Source organism: Muscardinus avellanarius, assembly GCF_963383645.1.
Source record: "Muscardinus avellanarius genome assembly, chromosome: 4".
Lineage (NCBI taxonomy): Eukaryota > Metazoa > Chordata > Mammalia > Rodentia > Gliridae > Muscardinus > Muscardinus avellanarius.
In genome coordinates, this window is record NC_137789.1 from 86254506 (window position 1) to 86278592 (window position 24087).

Below are 24087 nucleotides of genomic sequence, written 5' to 3' on the forward strand. Positions count from 1 at the left end.
TATCCTCAGTACTGCAAAAAAAAAAAAAAAAAGGGTTGGGGGTATTGTTTGAAAGTAGAATGCCCCTGGGTTGAAAAAAAAAAATCACAGAAGGAAATAGATCCCAGAAATGAAATATAGACAAACAACAAATACCATCAGATCTATGAAGAATGACAGATCCTGAAATCTAGAAACACCATTTAAATAGGAGTGATTAATATGGTTAATAGAAATGAGATATCTAATATTAAACAGTGATATAAACTATTATGAGGAAAATGCAAAATGGGTAAAACAAAACTTTTCACATATATAATATATTGTTCAGAATGAGAAATTTAATGAACATTTTATTTATTTATTTATTTATTTATTTATTTATTTATTGGTACTGAGGATAGAGCCCAGGGGCATCATACTTCTGAGCTACACCCCAGCCCTGTTTTTTATTCTTTATTTTGAAACAGAGTCTCACTGAGTGTAGCTGAGGCTGTCCTCGAACCGTGATCCTCCTGTCTCAGCCTCTAAAATGCTGGGATTACAAGCGTGTGCCACCACACCTGGCTCAATGAACATTTTAAACAATAGACTCAGTCTAACCAAAGGGAAACACTATGAGATTGGAACCTTCATGATTCAATTATTCTTTCAATACACAAGTTCTTTCAGGGGACATTCTATATCAAATCATATGTCCTTTGTAACTTTCCTTCCCATTCTCCTTGTCATATTGCTTTTTGGGCCAGACCTGCTGAACTTTATTTGAGTTTTGTCTATCTTAGGCTTGAAGAATTCTGACTTCAGATGGTGATACAAATAGAATCAAAGAGGGAAATTTATTGAAGCCCTTTAGACAGCCATAAAGATGCAAGATACATACCCATTTGACTCTCTCACCACCAACTGCATACATATACCATAAAGCTGCCCCCCCCATGTCACCCCTGTTCATCTAGAAGAAGCTTAATCAAGTCAGCATCCTTATTCCTTTGCTAGGGGTACATGCATGTAGTAAAAATAGGGAGAATATTAATGGGGATTGAGCTCATGTTAAATGTTAATGAGAATTGTAAAAATCAAAATGTATTTTCTATGTTTACCTTTGGTCGACAGGTGTCAGGAAGTTACTAGACAGAAGAGAGAATGTACCAGTATTGAGAATGGCCTAAGAAGATTTGAGAAAGCTCTGATTATTAATAAATATATTTCAAAAATAATTTTGTAGAAGATGGAGGGCAGACCTGTTGAAAAGAAGAGCCAGTCAGGACTTGGTTACTGCCAGGAATTGGGCAGCTATTATAAATGTAAAGCATCCTAGCTAAAAGTAATTAGCAAGTGAATAGAGAAGGGAAGCTAGGATTTCCTTATTCTGAAGACAAGTTTACATAATAATATCTAGTTAAGAGAATGGGAGGAGGGGATAGACCTTCATAAAAGTAGAAACCTGGGCATAAACTAAGAGTTTGGTGGGAAAATTAAGGGGACAGACTTTTCCTATGTCATAGAATTATATAGAACAAGATGGAGGATGTCGTGTCTATAAAAGCTGTTCCAGGTTTTGTGGGTTGGTGACTTCGTTCAAAGCACTCCCTCATGTTATCCCTCATGTTACAGAATGAGGCTGTAACTGTCTTCTGTATTTCTTTTATTTCTTTCTTTTTAATGAACTCATTAAAATCTTGAAAAAATAAAATGAAATATAATACAAACAATGAGAAAAACCAGTCACTGCCGGCCCTAGCAGCACCACATCTATAGCACAATGTACTACCCTTAGTTGAAATAGTTACTTTACAGCCAAATGCCAAGAACATTTACAAAAATTGTCAGACTTGAAATTATGATTAAAAATTTTTTGAAGTGTCTCTACACTTTTACAGTTTTTGCCCTAAGTAAATAAGGCTCTCACCTAAGAACACTGAGCCCACCAAAGGCAGCCAGCACTAGCCACAGAGGAGTTCCTGCTCTCCTGCCCAGGGTCTAGGGACTCCCCATACTCACAAGAGCTGCTCAGTTCAAGGTCACTCTACTAGGTATTGGGGGGTGGATTAAAGGAGAGCAGGGCTCCCTGGGCATTGTGAGGATGACAATAGATCAGAGGAGGACAGGATTATGTCTTCATGACTCCACCCACCCCAGCTTACCAATGTAATCCACTCTGCTATCTGTAGTTACCTATGTGAATTCTTGGCTAAGTGGGACCCTGCCACTCACTTCTGCTTGCCAGGTAAGTAGTGAATATTGCTCAGGAGCACTTGGCTAATCTGAAGATCCAAGTTCACAAAGGGTGTGCAGTTTCTACTAAATTCAAAAATTAAAGTCTAGTCTCTACTTGCTGAGTAGTTCAGGTCTGTCTTTCCTATGCCACTTTATTTAAGGGACTCATAATCTGCAAATAGAGGCATCTATTGAGGTCCTGGAACCCTCTCTGAATAGCCCCAGAGATGACTGATGATCCTTCTCTATTCTCTCTTACCTCACTCCTGCTACAAGTCCTAAAATGAGCTCTTCAGATTATTGCTATCCTGCGATGCTCAGAGAGGGGACAAGTCCATGCTAGAGTGAGAGAAGTTGTGGTTTTGGTGTAATTTTACTTAAGTCTAATGAAATTTTTTAAGTAAAGTTATGTTCCCCTCTCTTATTTTTATTTATTGCCTATTTTTTGCTCTTTTTTATAGTGAAGATTAAACCCAGGGGCATTTTAATTATTACCAAGTTACATCTAGCCCCTTTTATTTTTTATGTTAAAGCAGGGTCTTGATAAGTTGCAGAGGGTCTTTCTAAGTTTCTGAGATTGGCTTTGAAACTTTGATTCTTCTGTTTCAGCCTCCAAATTACTGAGATGATGTGTGTGCTCCACCACACTCAATTTCCCTTCTTTTCTTTATCTACACACACCTTCTCCACTAGCTGCTCCTTGGTCAATTAACACACTGTGGATACTGCAAGATCTGACTGTAAGGTCTACCTGGTGGAGACAAAGTACAAAGTACAAACTCAAAACTGGGAGAAACAGCCATAAAATTTCCATGCCAAGCCTACCAATTAGAGGAATACATAACTGCTTTTATACTTCTTCTCCTCCTAACCCCCTTAAAAAGCCTCAAGTCTGCAAGGAAGCTGGTTTCTGACTCTTATGGGTCCCTGGTCAGTGGCTCCCTCTCAGGTTTTTTTCCTTTATAGAGCTTGTTTCTTCCTATTGGTCGTGTCCCTTTTGTCCCTATAATTTCTATCACACAGAGATAGGCACCTATTTCTAGCATATGTACCCTGCCTTGTTGGGCAGCTTTCAGGTCTTCTCCATGTTTCCTGTACTACTCATTCTATTCAGATCAAGCTTCTGGCTTTTTCTCACTCCTAAAACAGTTCTGGATGGAGTAGACAGAGAGCAAACCTCAGTGGCATGAACACACAGCCCATTCTCAGTTTCTCCCTTACTATCTACCAAAAAAATGCTAATCAATTGGGAGCTGGATAAATGCATAGGCTACTGGTCTCCAGGGTCACATGGTCTTTAGGAAGAAAGAAACAGTCAACAGAGAAGAGTAATAAATGTCACCAGCATAGAGAGAAAATAGGAATGGGTTCATGGAAACACCTATCATCCCACGTCTGTGAAGCCGATGTTGCACTCCATGTCCATTTTCCATTCTCTGAAGATTTTGTTGGGATTCTTCAGAGACACTGAAGCTGAACATGTTTCATTTTAACTTCTACTTCTTTCTGAAACCTGATCTTCCTTGTCAGATTCTTGCCTTAATCAGTGACACCACAGCTGACAAATCAGCTGCACATACTTACTGCCTGATATCCCTCCCACTGCATGCCATGGAAACTTGTCCAGACTCACAATCCTTCATCACTGCATGCTTTTCCACACCTTATCAACTGCATGTATCTTCCCATCTGACTAGAATGTCTGCTATGTATACATATCTTACAAATTCTGCCAGGTGTTAAGACATAAACCTGAATCAAGCTTCACTCAACTGAAGCTTAATTGAGCATCCCTCGATTAAGAGCTCTGAACTGTGTTTCTTCCATATCCATATACACCCACTATATCATGATTTATGCTATTAAAGATATTTATTCAGGATCTTACTCTGTGCCTATTTCATTGTCTTTATAATCACCAAATTTTATATATATATATATATATATATATATATATATATATATATATTATACATAACTATATATATGTAATATCATATGTAACATAATATATGATTATAGATGATTGCATAATATTAAATACTACATTATATAATATGTAACATAACAAATAATTATATATAAAATGTTGCGGGGTGAAATGTGCATGGTGTGCGTGTGGAGAAGCGATGCCCCCACCACCACCACACAAACAGACAAACAGAAAAACCGTGTATTCTTGTCCTAAGCTAAGAATAAGTATTCATCACTTGGACCATTGCTGAAGATTTAAAGGAGTTTATTAGAAAGATAGAAATACAGAAAATAGAAATACAGCCCCATGCCAAGATGGCATGAGGGGATGACTCGAATGAGTACACCAAAGGGCTTACACGTGGACCGGACTTTTATACCCATGACCTCTGTCTTGTTTGCGTGACTCTGACATAGTGAACGTCCCTGTAAGGTACCTCCCCTGGAAAGATGTGGTGAGGTGTCTCCTTTCATAAAGGGCAAGGTCAAACCCTGCCCTCTCCTCCCTAGATCATCATGTAGATCTGTCTTTAGAAAGAGGAAGCCTTAGCTCTCCTCTATTGACTTGTTAATTACTTTGAACTAGGTTGATTTACATTGGAATAGCTGCCTGTTTTTACCAGAAACCAAATCCTTTCTTTATCCATGTCTGCCTCCATTTTAACACAACTATTTTGAAATATATCAATTATTTTCTTTTGAAATATATTAATAATCAAAGCTTTCCCAAATCTTCCTAGGCCATTCCCAATACTGGCACATAAAATTGTATAATTATTTAGAATTTAGTAAATTTTTATAACTACCCAATAAGATACAAAGTAGTTCTCACTCATAAAATTAGTTTTGACAGTGCTATATAATTGTTAATCTAACCAGTAAAAATATTGTTTAAATGTAGGAATTTTTCACTAGTAAAACTGGATATCTTTTCACATATTTATTTTATACCACTTAATTATATTTCCCTTTTACCACTCATTTTTTCTATTGAAATGTTTGCCTTTATTATTTTCTGCATTTGTTATCTTTTCATACAACTTGGATATTGATATTTTATGTATGTTGACAAAGCTTCCTCAATTACCCCCAAAGGAAGCTGAGCTCATTTAAGTAGTAAATAAGTGGTAAATGAAATAACTTGGATGATAACTTGTCCTGTTCAACACCCACATTTTTTCTGTTTATCTAGATGCATATTCTTTTAAAATACTGGGCCATGAGAAATAAAGCAAGGAACTGTATTTCATGTTAAGGAAACATGAATGCCTGTGATCAAAGACACAGAATAAATTGGCCAGGGATCAGGTACCTGCTTCCCTATGAAAATGCTTTCTTCTCTTGGATATTATGGTTCCATATATGTGATTAATGCGCAATTATAAATATACATATATATTATGAAACTTACATGTATACCTGCACACATACATACATACATATATGACATTTGGGAATCTTATTAAGGAAGTAACTATCAGTACCAAATGTTAGAAAGTTGACCCTATGCCCTCTTACAGTAGTTGCAAGGACTGTAGTCTAATTTCCATCTTTTACCCATCTTAAATTGACTCTTATATAGGGTGAGAAGTTGAAGTTTAATTCCATTCTTTTACATATGAATAACCAGTTTAAAAGGCTGTCTTTTCTAAGTGTCTCTTTTTGTCCCTTTTGTCAAAGATTGAGTTGTTATAGGTTTGAGGGTTTGATCTGTGGCTTACTTTATGCCAACAAGACCCCCAAAGTTAAGAAGATAAAACAAATATTCAACTAATTGGATTGTCATAGAAAACACTATAATTCTGTGGAGAGTCTTGAGGAGTCCCCAGGTTTGGGATAAAAGATTCACCTTAGGATCTCGGGGTCCTTGGCTTCTATGGTGGAAAATAATTTTAGCAAGCACCAGTCAGAGACAAAAACAAAGGATTTTTTTTAGGGAAAGTGGGGATGCACTTTCAAGGGAGAATGCAGACCAACTGGAGTGCAAGAGGCCCTTGGGCTTTACAATTCTTCTTTTATAGGTGACTCTGAGAGGGGGTAGCGAGGGACACATGGCAGGGATGGAGTGACATAGGTCTCCTTTCTTTGAATCATCAGGTTTTTGCCATTTCATTGGTAGGTACTAGGTGATGGCTGGGCTTGACCAATGGCAAGACTTCTTTAGGCATTTTTTTTTTTTTTTTTTTTTTTTTTACTTTCTAAACATTCCAGAAAGTTTAGGTGAGAAGACAGGCCATTATGATTAAAGTATAGGCCTATTGAGGACCTTTGTCTGAGAAAAAGGACAGGCCAGGTTGGCCATTATGATTAAAACTGTGAGCCCATTGAGGACTTTTGCCTAAGAAACAGCAGACCCTGTAATACAGAGTTAAGGAGTACAAAGTTTCTGAAATTTAAAACTGCATTTTCCCTTCCTTCTCAGCTTATCTCCTTTCTGCCTGATATTTTATTTTCCTATCCTACCCCAGAATGTCATCAGATTAAAAAGCTTTTGTGCATCAAAGAATACTATCAAGAGGCTAAAAAGAAAATCTATAGAATGGGAGAAAATCTTTACCAGCTATTCCTCTGATAGAGGAAAGATATCTATAATATATAAAGAACTTAAAAAAACTAAAACATAAAGAATCCATTAAAAATAGGCAATGAATCTGAATAAACACTTCTCAAAAGAAGAAATATAAATGGTCAATGAATCTATGAAAAATTGTCCACCATCATTAGAAAATAGGAAAATACAAATAAAAACACTGAAATTTCATCTAACTCCAGTTAAATGTTAATCATCAAGAATACAAACAATAATCAATTTTTGAAAGGGTGTGGAGAAATATAGACCCTTATATTTGGTGAAATTTCAAATTAGTACAGCTTTTATGAAGATGAGTGTGAAGGTTCCTTAAAAGATTAGCAATTAAGTCACCATAACTGCCAGCCATACTAATCTGGGATGTACCAGTATTGGGAAGAGGTTTCAAAATGTATTAATGTACCAGTATTGGGAAAGATTTCTTTGGGAAAAATATATCTTTGGTAGTGAAGAAAGCTAGGAGCTGTTGGGAGAGGGCCAGCAGATTTCTCCATGGATAATTAGCAAAATAATAGAAGAAGCCTAGGGCCTTTTTACACTTCTAAAGAGAGGCAGAGTTCCTCAAGGATGGGAGGAAATCCCAGACTGGGAGAAGCAACTTAACACATCTTGGAGTGTAACAAAAGGTGTGGGGTTCTGTGCTGAGACAGAGCTGCCCCCCACCCTGCCCCAGAAAGGGCGAATCTGGCTGAGATGGAGACAGAGTGGATACCTGGGTTAGAATAGGGCAGCATATCTACATATCAAAGGACCTGCCACAGACTTGGTCTCCATAAGAACACTCAGCATGCAGGGATTTTTGGTGAATTCACTCGAATGCACCCCCTGTGCCATTTCTGAATGGCATGGGGCTTTAACTGTCTTCTGTATATCTATCTTTTTAATAAAATTCTTTAAATCTTCAGCAAGAGTCTGAGCTAATATGTATTTACCCTTAGCTCAGGACAAGAACCCGTGGTTTTCTGTTTTTGGGTTTTGTTGTGGTTTGAGGGAAATTGTGTCCAGGACCCTAACAGGGGTTCCGGGGACAGTTTCCCCAAAATCATATAATCTCAAACCATAACACTGGATATATTACCAAAAAAACTGAAGTCAAGCTACTATCCATGTTTATAGTAGCAGAATTTGCAATAAAGAAACTATGGAACCAGTCTAGGTATTCATCAACAGATGAATGGATTATAAAATTATAGTATATACAAAATGGAATTTTTCTCAATTATAAATAAGAAAACATATAAATATCAGAAAAATAAATGGAACTCAAGAATATTAGGCTAAGTAAGATTATCTAGTAACATAAAGTGAAGGGTTATATGTTATCAGTCATATGTAGAAGCCATAGAGAAACTAGGAAACAAAGAGGACTTCGGATATCAGATGATGAAAACAGTTCAAGTAATCCTTTGTTCATATATGAAGACATATGTATCAATCTTAATATTATCTATGGGAAGGAGGAGAGAGCAAAGAGGAACCCCGAGGCCAATGCAAAACTAAGGCTATGTGCATGTATTATTTTATCACTCTGGCCCTCACTATAATGTTCAATTAAAATGCACCAATAAGTGGATACCTGAGAAAATACTTAAAGAAATAAAACACAAAGAAGAAAATAAAATACCAGAACCAGAGAAAAGATGAATTTCACCAGAGTGGCAACTAAGAAGAGAAGAAATAACATTATATCAAACAAAAATTATAATTGAAAATGATAGGAAATATAAATTTTTCTCAATTATAGAATTAAATATTAAAAGTCTAAATTCCCCCAATTAAAAAGCATAGACTGGCAATGTAAATTAAAGAACATACTCCAACTGTATTTAGCTTGCAATAAGCTTACTTTATAGGCAAAAACATGCATAGGCTAAAGATAAAGGGATGAAAAAAGATATTCTATGCAAATTAAGACCTCAAACAGGCAAGAGTAAAAACTCTCATATTCATTAAAGCAGATTTTAAGCCAAAACTTATCAGAAGAGAAAAAGCAAGTCACTTGCTACTATAATCCAACAAGGATTTATAATGATAGCAAACATTTGTGCTCCAAATGTGGGCACACCCACTTTTATAAATGTTCAGGACATTAGATTTCAGCTAGACCCAATACAATAATACCAGGAGACTTTAACACACCTCTTATGCCACTAGTTCGATCTTCCAAAACAAAAGATGAGTAAATACTTTCATATCTAAAGAATAATATAAACAAATGGACCTAATAGACATATACAAAACATTCCAACCAACAACAGTTAAATACACATTCTTCTCAGCTGCTCATGGAAACTTTTTCAAAATACACCACATTCAGGGCCACAAAACCAGTATCAGCAAATTTAAAAACTGTAATATAATTTCTCACATTTTTCAGATCACAATATAATGAAAGTAGAAATCAACAAGAAGACCAAGAGAAATTACATAAATACAAAGAGATTGGATGATATACTCATGAAAGTTTATGGAATTAAATGAAAATACATACAACATACCAAAATCCACAAAAAACTTTCAAGGCAGTTTTAAGAGAAAATTTATAACACTGAGTGCCCACATGAGAAAAACAAAAAGTCACCAAGTAAGCAACTTAATGACACGTCAAGGGCCTTAAAAAACAGGAACAGTCTAATCCAAAGCCAGTAGGAGGCAGGAAATAATTAAAATCAGAGCAGAAATCAATGAAATAGAGAAAAATATAAAATATCAACAAAACAAAAAGCTGGTTCTTTGAAAAGATCAACAAGATTGATAAACCCTTATCCAATTCAACTGAAAGCTCAACCTTATTTATTAAAGTAAATAATGAAAAAGGAGCTATGACCACAGTGTGTGTAAATTCAGATAATCATCAGAAACTATTTTGAAAATGTATATTCCAATAAACTGAAAACACAGAAGAAATTGCCAGATTTTTTGAAACATACAATCTACCTAAATCGAATCAACTGAATATAAAAAACCTAAATCAACAAAGAGCAGTCAGAGATAGAAATAAAAGCCTTTCATCAATGAAAAGTTGAGGTACTGGCATATTCCCAGCTTAGTTCTACAAAACTTTTACAGAAGTACTAAATCCAATATTTTAAAAATTATTTTATGAAATAGGAAGTGATGAAAACCATTAAAACCTCTTCTAGGAAGCTAGTATAACCTAATTTTAAAAAAATTCTTTATTGGTAAATAGTATTCATATCTTAATGGGATGAAAGTTGGTGGAGACATGCATGCACACATCACCCAATAGCCCTTACCCAGTTCCCTCCCCATTCAAACTCCTTCTCATGTTTGATTTAGTATCACCTTAACACCAAAACTGAATAAAGATAACTTAAGTAAAAAATATATGTATATCACAATATCCTTGATGAAAATGGATATAAAAATTATAAACTAAATAATATAAATACATATTTAAAACCATAGCAAGAAAATTATACAGTATGACCAAGTTAGTTTAATTTCAGGGATGAAAAGGAGGTTCAACATATGCAAATTAATATATGTCACTCACCATGTAAGTAGAACTACAAACAAAAACACATGATCATTTCAATAGATGCTGAAAAGCATTTGACAAAAGCCAACATCTTTCCATGTTAAAAACACTGCAGAAAATTAGAAGCATAAAATAAAACTTAGTGATAGTATTTACCATAAGAACAATACTGACACTGAGGGGTGTGTTAATATTTTTGTAAAATACATTGTTAAGTATTGGCCAGGATTTAGGTACTCTCCTCCCTATGAAGATACATTCTCCTCTTGAATAATTTTTATATATGTACATATATAATGTATATATATATGTGTGTATATACACATATATGTGTATATTAAAATTATATATATAATTATATATATAATTATATATATGAATTATACACATATATGTGTATATTAATATTATGTATAAAATATATTAATATGTATAAATATATATTAATATATAATTATATATATAAATTATGTATATGTATATAATTTTTCAGTACAAGGGATGGAACCCAGGGGTATTCTACATCTGAGATACACCCCCAGTCCTATATTTTACTCCTTTAATTTTTAAAACAGGGTCTCACTGAGTTGTGAAGGGCCTTGCTAAGTAGCTGAGGCTGTCCACAAATGTGATCTTCTGGTCTCTGCCTCCTGAATCCTGGGATAACAAGTGTGCACCACTACACCCAGATTTACATGTATGTTTATATATATATGTATGTATGTATTTATGTATATATTTATATACATATAATATATGTATATTTCATGTGATATAATAAAATATTCATTTTACTGATAATAAAATATCAGTGATAACAATCCAAATAAATAAAAGCACTAAATATATCATTTTAACACATTTCCTTAAATGCAGCATTGTGTGCTATAAGTTTCATTTACCTTAAAATTATTGCAATATGAAAGTTTCTGCTGATATAGAAAGCAATTTTATTGATAATTCTTTAATTTTTAGAATAAAAATATCATGTTTTGAGCATATTACTTCATAAGTTACTGCTAGTTTTGTTTGTTTTTGTTTCTTATTTGATACTGGAGATTAAATTCAGGAGCATTCTTCATTTGAGTTAACATAGATTTACTAGGTCTTCTATTTTGATAATTCTATCATGGTTTTCATAGATTAGGCATAAATAAGATAGAGTATACCTGTTTAATAAACATGTTTATCATTCTATATAAGTAGTTTAATCAGAAGTGGGGTTTATAGCCCAATTTTTAGCCTACAATTGACAACAAGCTCTGGTTATATACCTTTCAATTTTACATTTATATTTGAAAATCCCTATCATTTTCAGCATTTCTAATAAAATTATTCTTATTTTATTCATTTCAGCACTTCTGATTTATATGAAAAGAGATGATCTTTTGGACTTTTGTCATATATATTAGTTGTTTATACTTTTATTGGCACATTATAGTCTTATTTCATAATACAGTTCTCAATAATAGTGACATACATACACTCAGCACTTAGTGGGCTTTTCAATGGTCTCTCCCCACAGGCTCTGCCAAGAATGCCTTCCTTCCCTGGAGCCTCCATGTTTTCTTCCTGGGCTGCCATATATGAAAGTACTAGAGCCCCATTAGAAATGCCAGTAATCCTATTAGGGATTGCTAGCTCTCAACAAGAATCATCTGGTAAGGAACAAAAGAGGTAGTTTTCCAGCAATATCTTGTAAACTTAGTGATCTCTTAAAAAAAAAAAAAAGAAAGAAAGAAAACACTGGGTGTTAAGACTAAGAAGTTGAATTATCTTCCTATTACAAAATAATCACCCTCTACAAAGTTATTTCCTATCTATATGTATTTTTTTGGGGGGGAGGAATAGGGATTAAACCCAGGGATGCTCAAACTCTGAGATAAACCTCCAAGTCTTTCTATTTTTTATTTTGAAACAGGATCTTCTTAAGGTACCATGCACTGGCCTTGAACCTGTGCATCTCCTATTTCAGCCTCTCAAGTACTGGTGTTCACCACTGTACCTGGCTATATATTATTATATTTTTTTTTACTTGGAAAGTGTATCCTCCTATTTATAAGATTTATTTTCAGCCATTTGGAAACTGTCTCTTCATTGTTGGTGGGATTGCAAATTAACGCAAACACTTTGGAAAACAGTATGAAGGATCCTTAGAAGAATGGGAAAAAACCTACAGTATGATCCATCAATACCACCTTTGGGTATCTATCCAAAATGATGAAAACCAAACTATTAAACTAAGGCACGCATACAATTCACAATTGCAAACTATCGAACCACTATAATGGCCATCAACAGATGAATGGATTACAAAAGTTATGGGATATGTACACAATGGAAATTTACTCAGCCATAAAGAAGAACAAAACTATGTCATTTGCAGGGAAATTGATGGAACTAGAAAACACAATGCTATGTGAGATTAGTCAGTAACAAAAAAATAAGAAATTGTATACTCTTTTTAATATGCAAAAGCTAAGGACAAAATGGGTCATAGGAGGAGCTCTAGACAAAGGAGAAACTATAGATGAGCAAGTAAAGTGACATAATTGAGGAGGATAGGAGGAGGGAAGACAGAAATTCCCTAATGTACATGATGTACATTCACAAACATATCAAAGTCGAACACTGAACCAACCATGAGATGAAGGGAAAGGGGACGGAATGGAGTACGAACTGGTAAGGACTAAATGAGTGATATGTGCATGTATGCCTCTATCATCGTTTACTCCCTGAAGATATATGACTACAATGCACCAATAAAAAGTTAAAAAGGTCAAAAAGCAAGAGAATCATAAACTATTCCCAAATGCTTTGTCCACAATCTAAAATCAAGGTAAAAACTGACTAAAACAGGATTAACTCAATAGCTTCTCTATCAATTTTACTTTCTAATGACCTCATTTACTGGTAAAATAGATCTGGGGAAATCAAGTGTATATACTAAGAAAATATTAAGTTTTATAGAATAGAATCCAAGGGTCCATCCGTGGATCAAACAAATGTGGTACATATACACAATGGGATTTTATTCAGCCATAGAAAAGGCTGAGACAGGAGGATCATAGTTTAGAGGCCAGCTTTAGCAATTTAAGGAGGCCCACAGGAACTTAGAAAGACTCTATTTCAAAAAATTAAAAGGGGGTGGGGGTATTGCTTGAAGGTAGAATGCCCCTGGGTTCAATTCCTGGCACCAAAGTAATTAATAACAACAATTATAATATTTATAAATAAAACTTTAATGTCAAACTGCATTAATTTTGTCCCATTGGTCTTCTAAAATATTCTTATCAATATTTAAAACTAAATTAGCAGAGGATTAAATTTAATTCTTCTTTAGGGCACACAGACAGAGACAAGAATCCCAGGGTAGGCACTGCTGTCTCCAAATTGGCATGGTAAATCCTTCTTAAAGACCAAGGGAGTATTTAATATCTGAGCATCACATGGAGATAATCATCTTCCTTCATGTTAACAATGCCTTAAATTATCTATCTAATGACTGTTATGTATCACTCTGATCATCATTCATTGTCTATTCATGCTCAAGGATCTTGGTCAGTGCTGTTTATTTTCTATTACAGCATTCTAATGATCACAGATGAAACAGGCTTTATCTTACATGAATTGAAGGCTAAAACTTCAATTGTATAATCTCTGACTAAATCACAGACTCTCCCTGTAAAGTAGCTAATGGAACTCACCAGTGCAAAGATGAAGCCTGTTTGCTGCAGGAGTCAGCCAATGCCTGGGAGGTCCAAATTTCACTCCCTAGCTCTTCTCTCTAAATACAAATGTTTACATGCCTTTTCCAAAATTTCCCAGGATATTCTACACAGAATTTGAATAAAAATGTCAAGAGTGTGGAACACCCAGAATATTTTTGTTTCGCCACTCCATTTCTGCAATGCCCCTCATACCTAGCCTGAGAACTACTGCAAACTCCCCCGATCTTCCAGGAAAAGAGTGTGGAGAAGGGCTCAGCTCCCACCTGAGTCACTGTCATTTTGACTCATGCTCATGGCATCCCCAGAGCTCAGCTCTGTAGCATTTGCTAATAGACTACTAGACAACATAGTCCACAGTGTGTCTGTGCCTTCACAGTCTTGGGCTACTCCTTCTCTCCAGGTGCAGGATCATGGAGTACACATCCTTTTCCAAGGCCCCTTTTCCACTCCCAATTGCTCTCCTGACTTCTCACAGCCCCACATTACCCCATGATTCATCAATTCAGTTTCCCTGAAACTGACCTGAGTCCATGCAGATGTCAAGAATGCCAGAGCAAGGAGTCAACAGGGTAACTAACTCAAGCCTAGATGCCTGGACAGTGTCCAACTTGCTAATCCTGGAGTGACAGAGACTGACACTTGAACTCCCAAGTGGCTCTGTTCTTGTGTCTCATCTCTCTGAGAAAGCCTTTTATCTGGGCTCCAGTTCCGACATTTACCTGTCATGGGCCATAGGTTAGTGTCAGGTCCCAGGCCACCTCTGCAGTTTTTAATCCCAACATGGAGTCATTGACAGGCCCACCACTGTCTCCCCAACTCAGGAATATCCCACTAGCAGCTGTGAGTGCCTTTGGCTCAGGGCTTTTTCTTAGACTAATATGAACAGGACAGAATATTCAGGTGACAAGATTTCTAAGAGCAGACTTCAGCTCATGCAATGGACCTGGGAATATAAATAGCAGCTTCCTCTCTAGTATAGAATAGGACAACTGTGCTATTCTGCTTTCTCCTGGAAGCTTCAATGTGATGGAGCTCATAAATACACTACTGGGTGCCAATCCTGAAAATAGCATCCATCCCTTCCTGGTTCTATCTTCTCATTCTACAATCAGAACACACTCCCAGGCAACATACCAGCAACATTCAGAATCAGCTTCTAACCTTTTCACCAGTGTGACCTGACAGAGGATCAAAACTATACTTGTTGCTATAATCACATGATTTTCTACTCTCAGGGGTTGGATGATTATTACTGTCTTAATTCCTCATCCTCTCAAACTCTTACAATGTAGCAGTAATTGAAGCACTTCCTATAGGAGCACATTGACAATGCATTGAGAAGGTACTACATGATAATATGTCATTAACAGGTAAGTTCAGAGGCCTGCTTTTCAATGCAGAGGCATTTGAAAGCCCAGACATCCACAGCAGTTCCAGAAAACACTTGGCAGTCTCAGAGTGCGACCTGCTACATTCCCTTTTATTAGTTGGCTTTCCCCAGATGCAGAGCAGAGGGAAGAGCTTCACAGGACAGGAACCCCATGAAGCACTTGGAGGTAAGGAGCAGTGAGCAGTAAAACACAAAAGAAAAAGCACACATGATCTCACGACATAGAAAACACATCTGAAAAAATTCAACAGGATATTCACATGCAACAAACTAGGAATCGCAATCAAATGAAAACATCTCACCATAACAAAGACTTGTATAAAAACTCACAGAACACATTTTACTCAAGGGTGAAGGACTGAAAACTTTTTATCTAAAATGAGTAATCAAAGAAGGAGGCCCATTTTGACTATTTTTATTCAAAATATCACTGAAATTTCTCACTAAAATAGTTAGGAAAGGAAAAGGAATGTACTCAAATTAGAAGTGAAAAAGTAAAATTATCTATTCACAGATGACAAGGTCTTATATGTAGCAAATTATAAATATTCTGCAAAATCCTATTAAAATTAATGAACAAATTTAGCAAAGTGGCAGTCTATGAAATCAACATGGAAAAATCAATTAAGTGTCTAATAGTGAACAATCCAGAGAACAAATTAAAAACATAACTTCTTTATAATATTATCAAATATAATAAAGTAGTACACAGCTAATTTAACCAAAGAAATGAAAGATATGTACCCTAGAACAGTAAAACATTCCTGAAGTAAATCAACAAACACATAAATAAGCAAGGAGGCAGTTAAATTAAGTGTGAATACTATGAAATATCTACCAAACTGCTATAGTACATTTTGCACAAATAGATAAATCTACTCTAAATATTATATAGAACCTCAAGGAAGCACAATCAGCCAAAATAATTTGGAAAATGAACAAAGCTGGGTATCATGTATTTCCTGATTTTACATTTGTTTTCCTAAAAATACAATAAAAAATAAGAGAAATAATATGTTACTACATATACAGGCAAGTTGACTATAATAAGGAGTATGAAATTAAAACCCTTCATGTATGGTAAATAATTTCATGTATGGTAAAGCATTCCGAGATGCAATGGTGTCAGAAAAACAAAATATCTAAGTGTAAAAAAATCAAATTAGATCCTTACCCAGTACCATAAAAAATAAGCTCAAATGAATCAAGGACTATATTAAGTTTAAACTATAGACATAGAATAAAATGTAGAAGAAAGATTAATGGCAATTATTATTATTATTTTGTGGTACTAGGGATGGAACACAGGGCCTTTCTACCTCCAGGCTACACTCTCTACCTATTTTTTATTTTAGTTGGAAACAGGGCCTCACTAAGTAGCTGAGGCTGGCTTCAAATCTACAAGATCCTCCTGTCTCATCCTCCCAAACACTGAGATTGCAAGTATTTGTCCCCATGCCCAGACAATTAGATTTGACAGTGATTCTTTGGATATGACACAAAAGGTACACATGACACATCAAGGGACACTATCACCAGAAGAAAAATGTCATGCACTGATTGGGATAAAACATTTGCAAAACACATATCTGGTAAGCAATTTCTATTCAAAGTAAATAATTAATGCAAATAAGTACCCAAAAACAAATTAAGTCAGAAAAGGGAAAAACATATGAATAGACATTTCTCCAAAGACATATACATGAATGATACACACATGGAAAAATAGTCAACATTACTGATCAATAAGGGAATGTAAATGAAAACTACAATGAAAACTATTCTTATAACAATTGTAAAGACACATAAAATGAGAATTTTGGCACAGACAGTGGAGAAATTAGCAGACTGTATATTTATTAATATATAAAATGGCACAGATACCATAGAAAATAGTATGGTGGTTCTTGGAAAAATTAAACAAAGAACTACTGTATTATACAGTAATTCCACTTTTAGATACAACACAAAAGAATTGGGTATGGGAACCAAAGCAATATTTGTATACTTGTGAACATGGCAGCAATTTTTAGTGAGAGCCAAAAGGTCAAAAAAAGTTCATTGTTGATGAATAAACAAAATGTGATATATGCATACAATGGAATATTAATCTTTTTTAAAAGAATAAAAAATTTTTAATTTATTTTTATTGGTGCATTGTAATCATACATCACATTGGAATACAAGACTTGAGAGGATATACAAGCACACATTATCCAATTAGCCCTCATCCAGTCCCCATCCCATTCCCTCCCCCTCCCTCGATCCCATGCTTGTTTGGTGATTAACTTTGATACATATGTTTATGTACCTCCTGCTTTTTAAAGAGGCTCCATCCTCCCCTATTCCATACCCTCTGATTGGTCACCTTAATTGCTTCACTATAGGGCCCTTTCTATAGCTCGACCACTTCCTGTTGCCCCTTTCCTCCTAGTTATTGCTGATTAGGGGAAGCATCTAGTTTTAATTTTCTGCCATATTTCTCTGTGCATGCCGCGTTGAAAATACCGATCCCACTCTTGACGGCCCCAGTTGTGGCCTGGCTACCCTGTGGACTGACCTCGCTGGCTCAAGCAGCGGCCTTGCCTCGTGGGAGGCCCTGATTCTGGTCTCGCTGGCCCCAATACTGGCCTAACCCCTCAGCTGGCTCTGATCCTGGCCTCGGAGGCACCAGCCTTCTTCATGGCAGGCTCCAATGCTAGCCGATGGCCCAGGCATCGGCCTAACCCCTCGGCAGGCTCAAATCCAGGCCTCGGAGGCCTCAGTAGCAGCCTTGCTTCATGGAAGGCTCTCATGCCGGCTGTTGGCCCTGGCACTGGCCTAACTCCTCGGCAGGCTCTGATCCCGGCCTCAGAGGCCCAGCAGCGGCTTTGTCTCATGGCAGGCTCTGATCCCAGCCTCGCTGGCCCCAACACCAGCCTAACCCCTTGGCCAGCTCCAATCCAGGCCTCGGAGGCCCCGGCACCAGCCTTGCCTCACAGAAGGCTCCGATCCGGGCCTCGCTGGCCCCAGCACCAGCCTAACACCTCAGCAGGCTCCAATCCCGGCCATGTTGGCCCCGGCACTGGCCTAACCCCTTGGCAGGCTCTGATCCCAGCCTCGAAGGCCCCAACGCCAGCCTTGCCTCACGGCATGATCCGATCCTGGCTTCATTGGCCCCAGCACCGGCCTAACCACTCGGCAGGCTCCAATCCCAGCCTTGGAGGCTCCAGCACCGGCCTTGCCTCATGACAGGCTTCAATCCCAGCTTTGCTGTGTCCGTCTACAGCCTCACCCCTCGACAGGCTCCAATCCGAGCACTCTCTTCGCCCAACCATTTTTCCCATGTTCTTGAGGGTGTGTGGTGGTAGCATTCTGCCTCTGGGGTCATTACTTCAAAGGTTCCAGGTGTAATGCATTCGATCTCTGCCTCCCCTGAGAACTGGCCACTGCCATTGCCACTGCCTCCACCATTTCAAATCTTTCCCAAGCTCTTTTTCCATTCTGAATGTTGTCCAGTCTTCCTAAGCATGCACGACAGTAGCATTCAACATTTGGTATCATTTCTCAAAAATAAATAAATAAATAAATAAATAAATAAATAAATAAGGTTGGTAGGCTCCGATTTCTGCTTCTCCTGAATACAAGTCTCCACTGCCAACGCGGAGACCGCTTTCAGCACCGCCTCTCTCCTTGGTCTCAGCTAAAGTCTCTCTCCTTACAGGTGATGTCCAAGATTCTTAACAATATAGAGAAACAGTAGTCCTCCATAGCGGGGAATTTTTCCAATAATTCCAGTTCATCTGGATAAGTTTTGTCTGCATCTCCTCTATCCTGGCATCTGCCACCTTCTTGACCCCTCTCCAATATTTTCCTTTTTTCTTTTTCTTTTCCTTTTTTACAGGGTCCTTCTGGGTGGAAAGGGGTTCACCTAGGGGTGCCCCACCAATGCCTGCCCACCCGCCCAGGGTCAGGGACAGGGGCCCAGACCACAGGGCCCTTCCGGGTGGGGAGGGGGTCACCATAGGGTGCCCCACCAGCTTCTGCCCACCCGCCCAGGGTCGGGGCCAGGGGCCCAGACCACAGGGTCCTTCCGGGTGAGGAGGGGGTCGCCGAAGAGTGCCCCGCCAGAGCCTGCCCACCCACCCAGGGTCAAAAGAATAAAATTTTGATACCTCCTTCACCATTGGTTAACCTTAAATCATTATTCTAAGTAAAACAAGCAAGGTATACATGGTTAAGATTGCATGATTTCACTAACAAGAGCTCACTAGAATAGTTCAAATATAAAAGCAAACTGTACAAAAGTATGACAGTGATTACAAGGGGCTAAAAGAGGGGGGGAGAGCTTTGGAGGTATGGAGATTTAGTAAGGAATGATAAAGATTCTAGAAATGGATTTAAATTTAATTTAAATGGTTACTACAATGTGAATGTGAATACATTCTGCAACTAAACTATTCATTTTTAAATGGTTAAAATGGTGAATTTTCTGTTATATTTTTTATCACAATAAAGAAAGTTTACTTGACCAGATAAGAGCAGTTCTATTTCTGGATTAATGTACACTCTTTTATTGATTCATATGCTTGAATTTATCACACTCTACTATCAGAATTTTATAATAATTTCTGAGATTTGAAAATATAAACACTTCATTTTTTTCCCTTATCCAAGACATTTTTACTTTTATAAGTCTTTTGTATTTGTACATCATTTTTGGAATCAATTTGTGCCTATCTACAAAAATGGTGGGATTTCAAGGTAGACACCATACATATTGTATAAGTTTATTCCTAAGCATATTATATTGTGATGTATTGTAAATTACGCTTTTACTTCTTTTTTAATTGCTTATTGCTAGTTATAGACATACAACTAACTTGGAATAATGTCCTTATTTCAGGCAACCTTTATAAATTTGGGTGTCATTCTACATTTTGTAGATTTGTTATAATTTTCTATGTATTATATCATAAAATCCACAAATATCTTAGTTTTATTTCTTCCTTTAAAATTATTTTTTGTTTGCACCTATTTTTGTCTTACTATTTCAGCTAGGACATCAAGAAGAATGCTGAAAAGAGGGAATTGTGTTATGACCACTGATTGTTTCAGCCTCAGAGAGAATGCTCTTTGCTAGTACTAGATAGAAAATAGTGAGAAATATCCATTACATGCCCATTATCTGATTAACAGTATTCAAATTTTGCTGAAAGTCCTTCTTATAAATAGAGGGCAAAGTTTTTCAAATGCTTTTTTTCTTTGTTGATATTACTATAGGAAATTTTCCCTTTATTATTTTCAAATTCTTCCCAGCTTTCTAAGCTTCATTTTTATACACAATTTATCTTCAAAATAGAGAGTGGGCCTCTGTATATTCAACTATTTGTACTACAATATTTAAAATAACACCATTATTTCAGTGTTAAAATCCTGAATTTATACCAATTGTATTTTACTGATTTAGGAACAACGTGATTTTTTTCCCAGAGAGTTATACATTTCCTCTTAAGAAAAAAAGAAAGAAAAAAAAATTGATCACCATTTTGTTATTAACCAAGGGGACCCCATGAGAACAGTTTAATAAACCTTGACATGAAAGTACATGATTCAGGATAATTTAAATGGCCTGTGACCAAAGAACAGCTAACAGACTGCAAAATGTCCATTACCTGTCATTTGAAAAGGCCGACTGATTTAGGACCTTCTGTGACTCCCACAGAGCATTAGCAAGAGGTGCTGAAAACTCCAGTTCAGCATTATTCACCATGAAAAAAATACTTTAAGGTAAGTCTATTAGTATGATACAAATAAAACTTCATGATAAATAGCTACAGGTGTCTGAGGAAATCATGGAGCTGTGTATGCTTGATATTTTTTATGTTTTTCTTCTGAGGTCACACATTCTGACACCATCATAATGATGTCTTTAAAAACGTTACACAATTAATGATATTCTTTAGTGTTTTGTCCTTTTTTTAATGAAAGCTAATCTTACTTACTAATGGATTACATGGATGTTAGTACCAGTAAGGACACTGCCACTGCCTTGTCTTCCTTGGTGTCTGCGCGCGTCACCCTGCGCGCATGACGTGGCACATGCTTAACTAAAGCAGCCTCGAGAGGTCATTGTCTCTGGCCAGAGTATTCCTTGCTCTTAGATATTCTTTTATAAGCTATTGTTTTTTTGGTAATGATTCTATACTAATGGCTCCAGTGATGTAAAACGGGGTCCCAAAGATTAGGACGGTGGGAGAAACTGAGCCCATGGAAGATAAATGTTCTAGTAATATGTCTGGGCCTTTAGACACCCCTTGTCTTGCTCCAAGCTCTAATAAAATCTAGTTAAAGTTTGAGTGCTGTTAAAGCCTTTAAGCTGCAGCATTTACAATGCAGAATTCCTCCCTATCTTTGACCTTCATTCTAATCATTAACCCATAGTAAAAGCTTTAGGAGACAGCTGAAGCCATTAGCCCTAAAAACTGTAAGGGAGGCAACTGGTGCCTCTGTTTACCTCCTCTCCTCTGGGACCCGGCTTGGGCATAAGAAAGGTAAACTTTGTGTGCGGCTTTAAAGCACCCTACTTGATGAGCAACTAATACTGCCCAATACAATAGAGCCAAAGGCTAGGAAGATTCTTGACCTTTGCACCTAGTACGTGCATTGCCCAGAGGCAGGGAGGCACCACCTAGTTAATAAATGGTTATGTCAGAACAAATAACAGATATAATAAGTGTTCAGGTATGAAGTTTTGATGGAGATAAAGAAATGAAATCTTGTGAGAATAAGAAAGCATTTTGTAAGAAGAAAAGTTTATCCTAAGATTGTCCCAAAACGGGAAAGAAAAGATCAGGATAAAAATCAGAAAGATTAAAAGCAAGTTGCAGAAGGATTGTGATATAAAGATGGATTATTAAAAGAGGAATGGGTTTCTAATAAGCCTACCGCTTGAGGAAAAGTGCTCAGCATCTAGAGGAGTACATCTGCCAATTAAATCTAAAAACTTCATGTTGCTTTTTGGGCCCTATGTGCTAAACTGTGCTGTGAGCATTGTTTAAGCTTTCAGACTTCAGATGGTGTTGTAGACAGAACTTGAAAGACACTTACTGCTGCCCTCTGGATCATCATAGATGTACACAACATAGACTCCCCCATGCCAACCACATGTATGAAGGCTGGAACCTCCAAATTCATCCCCATCCAGCTCAAAGGAGGTTTCTAGATAGAGGAGGACATTGGACTAAGCCCTAGGAATGGAAGGTTCTTAAAGAGTTAAAGGGGACTCTAAGAACTAAATTCCTCAAAAGACTCTGGGTGTGGAATTTGCCCTCTGAAGCGCCCATCTACAAGGCCAGGGGCTGGACTTGATCACAGGCTCCAGGGCTAATCTTGAATGTCAGACCAGTATCCTTTTACCTTGTTAGCATGTCCTTCACTATTGTCCTTTGGTGTTTACACTCTTCTACTATTAACTTCACTGGGGAAAAGTATAAATAATCTTGGTTTTGGAAAATAAATTGTCAATTGCACGAGAGGAGGCAGTTGTCCGTGTCCAGTCATTTCAGATTTTTCCCAGAGAGGAATCTCCACTTTTAACATTGTAAACAGAAACTTGAAGGAGTTTATTTCATAATAAAGGGGGGAAATGCTGCAGAGAAGCCTCTGCAGAACACAGCCGAATCTCTTTGCCCACCTTCTGAGAACTGAATCCCAGCAGTTTCAGTGCCTGGTTGAGCCGGTCCATTGCAGGACACCAATCAGTTCTGAACTATAATTATGTCTCTCTCTTATGCTAGATTAGTGGCAGCTGAATACTTCAAATAGATTAGAGAACTGAAGAGAAACATTGCTAAACACTGAGGCATATTTCTGTCATAAAGGTCCAGGGAACTCTTCAGGTAGAATTCCAAGAGAAGGGCATTCACAATTAGATCCATGGCCACTACCCAAAGCCTTCTGCTTGGCCATCACTGACAAGTAGTCTCCTCTGTAGCTTTAGCTTAGCAGTTCCATGGTTCAGAGGTCCTCTATAGCAGGGAAAGCTGTCATGCATTTGCACTGAACTCACTTGCACTCTGTGAGGGAAGGTGGGATCCACTTTATTGTGATTAGAAAATGCAAGTGCCACTCCCCTCATACAATTACAGCTAGGAGTTAATATATACTAAGTTTTAGATGAGGTCTACACATGGACTCAAGGACCCAACAAAGTCCTCAGAGAGGGACATGACTTACCTAGCCTTATGAGCAAAAATTATATGCAGAATCATTAACTAGGCACATGAGAAATATATTAAGTTTCCTGTGAATAGACAGTTATTTTATATTAACAATAGATAAATCAAACAATTTATCAGAAAGAAGAGTTACTTACACCAGAATAGAAAGGCTCACCAGACACACATATCACATCTTGCTCCTGGATGATCAGAATGTCTTTGGCTAGGTGCAGTCGGATTTTGAAGGGCTCCTGATTACCATCCTGCAGCAAACAAATCCCTGTCTTTGTCTTCAGACAAAGAAATAAAGAGAAAGAAAGAGAGCAAGAGACAGAGAGACAGAGATACAGAAAATAGAGAGACAGAGTCAGAGAGAGAGAGAGAGAGAGAGAGAGAGAGAGAGAGAGAAAGAGAGAGAGAGAAAGTCTATTTAGTTTATAGTTTAAATTTGCATGACATATTTATAGAAAAACATATTGAAGAACATTTTAGAGCTGAGG

The 24087-nt window shown here is 37.0% G+C and overlaps 1 protein-coding gene across 2 annotated transcripts in view; it reads right to left on the bottom strand.

The window, feature by feature from the left end:
- Positions 1 to 24087, bottom strand: part of SNTG1 (syntrophin gamma 1) — a gene marked incomplete at both ends in the record, with an annotated part of 256536 nt that overhangs the window by 225049 nt on the left and 7400 nt on the right. For both annotated transcript variants that reach the window (XM_080694666.1, XM_080694665.1), the window contains one exon: positions 23743 to 23877. In XM_080694666.1, coding sequence (XP_080550792.1) covers positions 23743 to 23877 — 135 coding nt within the window. The remainder of the gene's footprint in view (positions 1 to 23742; positions 23878 to 24087) is intronic.